The 8,426-nt window shown below is 36.0% G+C and overlaps 1 protein-coding gene across 1 annotated transcript; it reads right to left on the reverse strand.

Moving 5' to 3' along the window:
• Window positions 1-3,464: 3,464 nt before the first annotated feature.
• Window positions 3,465-5,528, reverse strand: LOC308680429 (thyrotropin-releasing hormone receptor; the record flags this gene model as incomplete). Its single annotated transcript, XM_081348557.1, has 2 exons — window positions 3,465-3,824; window positions 4,806-5,528. 2 exons carry the CDS (start codon window positions 5,526-5,528, stop codon window positions 3,465-3,467), a joined length of 1,083 nt encoding a protein of 360 aa, XP_081204683.1.
• Window positions 5,529-8,426: the final 2,898 nt, after the last annotated feature.

Here is an 8,426-nt window from a genome sequence, read left to right on the forward strand (position 1 = left end):
CTTATTGTTTAGTTAATTATTCATTTATGTTTAAAGATTTCAATAAATGCAAGCCTGCTTATAATTTTGAGTGAAGAAAGTGTCTGCTGTTCCCTCCTCAATAACTGGTCTGTGTATCTTCAAAAGAAATGCTCGTAAGGTAATAAACCTTGTAGATTTAGTGAAGGACAGTAGGCATTTTATCTCAGTATATTTAAAATCCCCAGTCTGTAAATATTGTTGATTGTTGCATTTCTGTCACTCACATATTCTACATTTTAGTGGATGAATGCTGATAAAGAGCTTTAGTTTAAGTATATACAAGATTGAAAAGCTGATCAATCATTGACTGTATTAAATAGTGCAATTATTATTATTATGTGATCCTTGTTGCATTCATTTTGAAGTTACATTATATTTCACTCCAGTCTAAAAGGTGGAAATAGAAGCTCAATATCCTTTCAGCACACACACACACACACACACACACACATACACACACACACACATGCATAAAAGTACATCACATTAGATCATAATACAGCCAGATGAACCATTAAAAGCTGTTTATCCTCCAGAAGATCATATTTATTCAAAACAAGTGCATGAATTATTTGAGGTTTGAAAAGACCTTATGATCTCTAATAGATATGAATATCACAGATCTGCTTATAAAACTACTGAAGTGACTGTAGAATCAGGAAATATGCTGGACTCTCTCTTCTAGCCCAAATCCCTTCAAATAGAAGAGTAGTTGATTTATAAAGAGCCATTTAATTGCCAACATATTGCCATTAACCGTCCAGAAATGCATGCTTGATAATAATTATCAAAAAACTACCCAAAAATCATTTGAGCACTTTTACAAACACATATGCATCATCAGAATCAAGCCACTTGAAGCAACAGAACAAGTTCATCTTGTTTTTACACACCAGTTATGGTGATTATATTCAGCATGCGTAAAATATACGTTTCATTTATAATGCAGCGACCAAGAACATTTCAAATGAGACTCGATACATCAAGGCTATTATAACCTGAACAGTTTAAATTAAACTTTACTATTCACAGCAGATTATTTAATGTTCTCTGTTCAGTTTGACTTCAGGAATCAGTTTTCAAAGAATTATCTTTATAGCCTAATTATTATCGTCTATTAACATCATAGTGTCTGTCTTAGATCTGATCTAATTTAATTCACTGTCTTCTTTTCACACACCAAATAATCACAGCAAAATCTAGGCAAACTAAAATTAAGCATGCATCCACTGAAAATCCATATGAAGTACACAGTTAATAAATGAATCCTTTTTATTTATGCATTAGTTTGATCAAAGTGACAGAAAAGACGTTTATAATGTTACAAAAGATTCTATTTCAAATAAATGCTGTTCTTTAGAATCCTGAACAATAAAATGTATCACAGTTTCCACAAACCTTTCAACACTGATAATAATCATAAATGTGTCTTGATCATCAAATCATCATATTAGAGTGATTTCTGAAGGATCATGTGACACTGAAGACTGGAGTAATGATGCTGAAAATTCAGCTTTGATCACAGGATATAAATTACACTTAATTATATATTCATATAGAAAATAGTTCTTTTAAATTGTAATAATATTTCACAGTTTTTACTGTATTTTTGGATAACCTTGGTGAGCATGAGACTCAGGATAAGACAGAAAGAGAGCAGAACTGAGATAACTAGTGGTGTTTGCAGGGTGAAGTTTCAGTGTTGCAAACTTTGAAACATTTAGTGCAAGAAAGAAGTGAAAGGTGAGTTCTGCAGAGTGTGATTCATGAATAAGAATAACCATCCCTGACATCAAGAGAATGACAGAATCTGAAACGACGAGAAAAAAAAAATGAAAGCATAAACTAAAATAGATAAAAATCAGGAAAACAAAAATAACTAAAAAGAGAACAGAAGAAATGGCGAGTCAAAGTGGAAATACAGAAACTGACGGAGATTCAGTTCAGAGAAATGTGACCCGCGTTTGATAAAGCGTGTGTGTGTGTGTGTGTGTGTGTGTGTGTGTGTGTGCTTTTATTCCCACAGGAAATGATGAAAACGCTATTTTTACCTGACTGTGAGGATGAAGCAGAATGACAGATGAAAACAGGTAAAGGAAGTAAACAGGTATGAAGCACCACGCTAAATTTATTTCCTCAACATTTTTGTCATTTTTTTAATGTTCTAAATACATTCAGAAGAGAACTACAGTGTTCAATAACTCTTTCAATCACAACAAAACAGAGATTAAATGGCAAAAAAACAGTTTATATCATAAATATTGTATGAGAGGAAGATTTTCTTTTTATTAACTACCACACATGATCGCTAGAATACGGTTTAAAGTTCAGGATTGCATTTTGTTAAAAAATCTTTCTTTGAGATGCGTTAAAAGAGTCCATATCATGAGGTTTCAAATGTTGTAAAGTACTATCAGTAACATTCAGTTCTCAACTCTAAAAGAGCATTTATGTAGTAGTGATTAAAGTGATTAAAGATTAACATTAAAAGTGGACTTAAATATCTTTAAGGTTTTATGTTTTAACAGTTTATTTTCCGAATACAATGAACTCTTATTTTAAAAATCAATGACAATTTGATTCCTCCTGATGTGGTTCCCTTGAATGTTTTATTTCTATTTTTACTTTAACATTAACAGAACATGCCTACACACTATAATTAAATAAATAAATAATTTCTCACATTTATGAGTACAGCGCTGGAAACACTTACTGGATCTATCACTACAACCACAGTGATGTATGATAATTCACAATTTAGATGCAAAACCTTTAAACAAAAATGAACGGAAGTCGCCAGAAAACAATTTCCATCTATTTCAACTTAAAAACTTAGTTTCAGTGGCTGCCTTAAATTTAAGTCATTTCAACTAGAATTATATAAAACTGACTAAAACTCGAGCTGAATCTCATGTAACTTATTTTTTTTTTAAAGCCTAAACTTATTTAGTAATGTTAAAGCATAAGTTGCCATGACTTACAGATCGGGCTGGGCAACGATTAATCGCGATTAATCGCATCCAAAATAAAAGTTTGTGTTTACATAATATATGTGTTTGTACTGCATATAATTATTTTGTATATATATATATATATATATATATATATACACACATATGCATGTATATAAGAAATATTTGCATATATATACTTGATATATATATATTTATACATAATTTATATTATATATAAATACCACATTTTTCTTAAATATATACAAGCATGTGTGTATTTATATATACTAAATAATTATACGCAGTAAACACAAACTTTTATTTTGGATGCAATTAATCGTTACATATTTGCTTATTTTTTATCTCATAATTCTGACTTTTTTTCCTCAGAATTTCAAGTTTACAGGGTTATCTCACGATTCAGAATTTATAACTCACAACTAGCTTCCATAGTAATGCATGCAAATCATCACACTTTATTTGGACTCATTAATCCGAGGCTGTTGACATTACCGTGCTCAGATCAGGCGTGTGTGTTTTCATCTGTGCAGTGTGTTCACTAGAGAACTCTTTTATGGCGCTGTAATACACACATCTTCCAGCCCGGCCCTGATCTGACCTGCGTTTGCAGTCGCAGAGCCTCTTGAAAGCGGCGCGAAACTTCTGCGACATGGCGTTGTAGATGATGGGGTTGACGGCGCTGTTGGTGTAAATGCACATGCGACAGAAGAGCAGGAACCAGGTGTTGAGATACGGCGGGTCCATGAGCGAGTTCACCACCACTAGAGTCCGGTACGGCATCCAGAGGACCGCGAACAGAACCACCACCACCGCCAGCATCTTCGTGACCTGTGGGAGGAAGACAAGCGTGAGCTGCGCTAGTCTCTCGGTTATGTATTTGACAGAGACAAAGCATGTTAATGAACATCAGTATAAAATACAAAATGTAAACAAGCCGGATTATTGCAACATTGCTAATTTTCATCATATAGTCAGAATAATAGAGGTCACCTTAAGGTGACTGTGCTGTTTTCTCCTAAAGTCTAAGACATTTGTGTTAAATAAATAAATTAACAGATAATACATACATAATTTGCAATTGTTTATATATAAAAAATTTTTTTTACATAAATAAATGATTTATTTGTATTTTATATAGACATAATTTAATAATCTATATATATACATGAAATGTATTATGTTATTTATTGGCATTTATTGTCTGTTTATATCAAATAAATTATATAGACATGAAAATAAATATATAAATATTAATATGTATGTTTTCTTTCTTTATATTATCTGCTTATTATGACAATTTATATAAAATAAATTATATAGGCATGGAAATAAATATATGTTGTTTTAACTTAAAGTAGGTCTTTGTGCAATGTAATTACATAGTGAAAATAATATTTAAATATTAATACACATTTCCTTTATATTTTCTGTTTATTATGTCAATACATTTCAGATATGTATATATATATTATTTCTTTCTTTATATTTTCTATTTATTATGTCAGTTTATATCAAATAAATTACATAGAAATGAAAATAAATATAAACTATGTTTTCTTTCTTTACATCTTTATATTTTCTATATTTGACATACATTTGATATACAAATACACTCTCACACACACACACACTGTAAAATACTATATGTTTATCCTGCCTTAAGATTTTAAGTTTAACCTTGGATTTTTGAGTCACCACAACAAAAAAAACGCAAAATTTTAAGTTGTGATAACTAAATAAAACAATCATTCTTTGTTATGGTCTTTCTTTCTTTCTTTCTTTCTGTAGAATGGACAAGACAGACCAAACCTGTTTTCTGGATGTCGCTGCACTGTTTGTTTTGCAGGACACCTTCACTGAACTCTTTCGTCCGCTCTGATGGACGGAGAGCCTTTGCTCTGAGAGATTCGACGGCAGTGGATCTCGAAACAAAATCCTGGCGATCAGACCGTACAGAACCGAAGCCACGACGAGAGGAACGACATAAAACAAGGTGAAGTCCAGAAAGTAGATGGGCATGTAGAGGTTCCTGGACACCCGATAGCCACACCGGACCACAACACCATTCCCATAAACCGTCTCATTCGTGTCCACCAGGAAAAACCACATGATGCAGTACAGAGACGTGAAGATCCAAACGCAGGCGATGATCTTCTTGGCTCGGGACACGGTGCAGATGAACTGGGCTTTGATGGAGTGGCAGATCGCGATGTAACGCTCGACGGTGAACGCCGTGATGGAGCAAGACGAGACGTTGATGCCCAGATACTGCAGGAACGTGATGCAAACGCAGCCGGCGTATCCGTAGATCCACGAAGCCACGACCTCGGAGATGTTGGGTAACCCGGCGGCCAGAAGCACGGTCAGATCGGCCACCGCCAGACTCACCAGGTAACAGTTAGTTGCGGTCATCATGTGCTTGCTGCGGATCACCACTAAAACCACCATGGCGTTCCCAGCGATTCCCACCCCGCAGATCAGCAGAGACAGAGAGATGGTGACCACCTGAACCTCCAGCGGGTTCTCCGGCATCGTGGAGTTTCTGTCGGGATGTGTCGAGGTGCTGTTATCCATCGTGGTGTTTCCCATTTCAGCCGTCTCAACTAAATCCTGGAGAAAGTTTGAGAGAAGTGAGATTAAGAGCACACGTTTGAGAAGATATGCATGAAACACTGGATGATCCAGTGAGAGGAAAACGAGGCGACTTCTCCAGAGAGATGCAGCATCTACTGAGAGAACAAGCCTCTGTCCTTCTCTTCTCTCCTCCTCTTTCACTCACTACCAATGAATCCCTCTCTCTCTCTCTCTCTCTCTCTCTCTCTCTCTCTCTCTCCTGATTCTTGTCTAAAGCTTTTTGTTCGGTTAGAAATAGTTCAAGAAATGCAAATTTAAAAGCCTATTATGCAAATTTCTCTTTTATACTGTAAGGTGTTTGAACACAGATGTGTGTCCAGAGTGTGTAAACAACAAGCCTATAATGGTACAAATCCACACACTCCTTTTTTTATAATCCAATGAAATACATTTCATTTATGAAGGAAATTTGCCAAAGAAAGTCGTTTAAGATTTATATACTTGCACACATTTTTTTACGCTGGACTGCTTCACAAACGAGTGTCAGTTCTACACTGGATTTGCACAAAAGTTGTTTTTGAAAGATTTTTAGATTAATATGATGGTGCAAGCTAGTCGATGATGCAGTCAACTTAACCCCACAACAACTACATACATTTATCCACTAACCATTCAGAAACGCTCAGTTGCATTCTAAGAGTTCTTCTTCCTAAAAAAACTTCTTCCTGAGTCTCTCTCCATATGAAGTTTCATGTAACAAAGTTCGGGAGGAGCACGTTCAGGTAATCAACCAATCAGCACAAGAGCAAGCCGGTATAAATAAAGCCTTTCCTCACCTTCTGTCTCACGACAAGTTTCTCAGCATCCCTCCACCACCCCATCACCTCACACTCGGCTGGGTCTACCCCAGTATAAGGGGGGGGGGGGCTACTCTGGGTTCGGGCCAAATTCCGAGCTCGGAGCCCTCCCCCAGACAGCAAGCCAAATATGCATAAATACTACATCAGATTCCATGTACGTGTGAACTCGTGAACAGTGTCCGACTACGATTCGAACATGTAAAGCTGAACACCGATACCGACAATTTCTGACATTTTGGCTGCTTGAGATTCTCCAGTTTTGTTGTTGCCAGAGCATCAGAAGCAGGAGCTGTAAAGGCTCCACCCTCTTCTGGAAAGGGGGCGGGGTGAAGCAGCTCATTTGCATTTAAAGGGACACATACAAAAAGAGTGTGTTTTGCTCACACACAAATAGGGGCAAATTTGACAAGCTATAATAAATGATCTGTGGGGTATTTTGAGCGGAAACTTCACAGACATATTCTGGGTACACCTGAGAATTATATTACATCTGGGAAAAGGGGCATAATATGTCCCCTTCAATGGATCTTTTGGGATGCAGGTCATGATCACACAACTGATGAAGCTGCTCCGGTAAGTGATGAAACACCTTTAAACAACCAGTCCAGGTGTAACAATATAAATCTACATTACATAAAACAGCAGCTAATAAAGCTAAAATTGGATAAGCCAATCAGAAAAGATTATTTATTTATTTATATAAAGAAATGGTCTGGTCTATGACAGCTATAGGCACTTTTCTGCTCTACAGAAGAAGAAAAAAACAGTACTGGTAATTTTCTGCCAGGACATTATTCGTCACGTTTACGGACATCCCCTTTAATCCTAAAACTTACTACAATGAGTTTCAAAAGATGGGTAAAACACCTGTTCAAATCAATACGGAAAATTATTTTATATTATCTGTACATTGGGTCCAATTTTTTTGAAAAGTGTATGTGATTTGAAATCTGCCGTATTTTCCCATGATCGCTCAGTTCTGGATGCAGCTGTTCTTGAGCCAATCACCTGAGCTGTAAATGTCATGTGACTAATTACTCGAGCTGCAGGAAAATGACATCATGATTGGCTGATGACATCACTAGAACACAGACGCTCTCAAACACAGTGACTATCCTGAGCTGTGTAGTTTAAGACAATATACAGGACAAAAGATAAGATTATAAGAAAGTGTTATTGGGTTTCAATCATAATGAATTTATTCCCCAATGGAAAATGTTCAATGACATGAAGATTAGCGAGATAAAGCAGTCAGTCGTCGGCTCTCATGAGGCATCAGCTGTCTGGAAAATAAAACAGCTTTCACAAATGTGACCATCTTCATCTCATGTGAGCGGACATCATTTTAAACAGATTTTAGTACTATATGGGTTTCATCATTTACCCACCCTCATGTCGTTCCAAACTTGACAAAGATTCTTCAAAATATCTTCTTTTGGGTCCACAGAATAAATCATAGCGGATTGGAATGGCATGAAGGTGTGAAAATAATGCCAGAATTTTCATATTTGGGCTAACTATCCCTTTAATGCAACATTACTCTTTTTTTTCTACAATCAGGAAGTAAACTAGACAAGAGTTCACAGATCTAATAAAGTCAAGACTCCCTCAGAACTGCAGGGAAAGACTTCAAATGTAAATGACGAATGTTAGTCTGTAGATCCTCTGATATGAGACCCAGATCACAACTCTGATGACCACAAATCTGATGATCTCTGGATTTACAGTCTGACATAAAACACTGCAGGATAAACAATCTTTAAATGCAGTAAATTCATCCAGCCTCAAGAGGGAGCCATCTCACTTCTAGTACCCGAAAAACTAATTTAGCAAAACATGTTACAGCTACCCAACCCAACTAACTTACTGGAAGGGTTTTAAGAACAAAGTATAAGGCTTGTACACAAATATGACAAGTTGCAATGAGATTAAATCTGACTCTCACCCCTGGTTTCACAGACAAGACTCAAACCTAGTCCCAGACTAAAATGTATGT

Source organism: Scardinius erythrophthalmus, assembly GCF_964197995.2.
Source record: "Scardinius erythrophthalmus genome assembly, chromosome: 20".
NCBI classification, from domain to species: Eukaryota; Metazoa; Chordata; class Actinopteri; order Cypriniformes; family Leuciscidae; genus Scardinius; species Scardinius erythrophthalmus.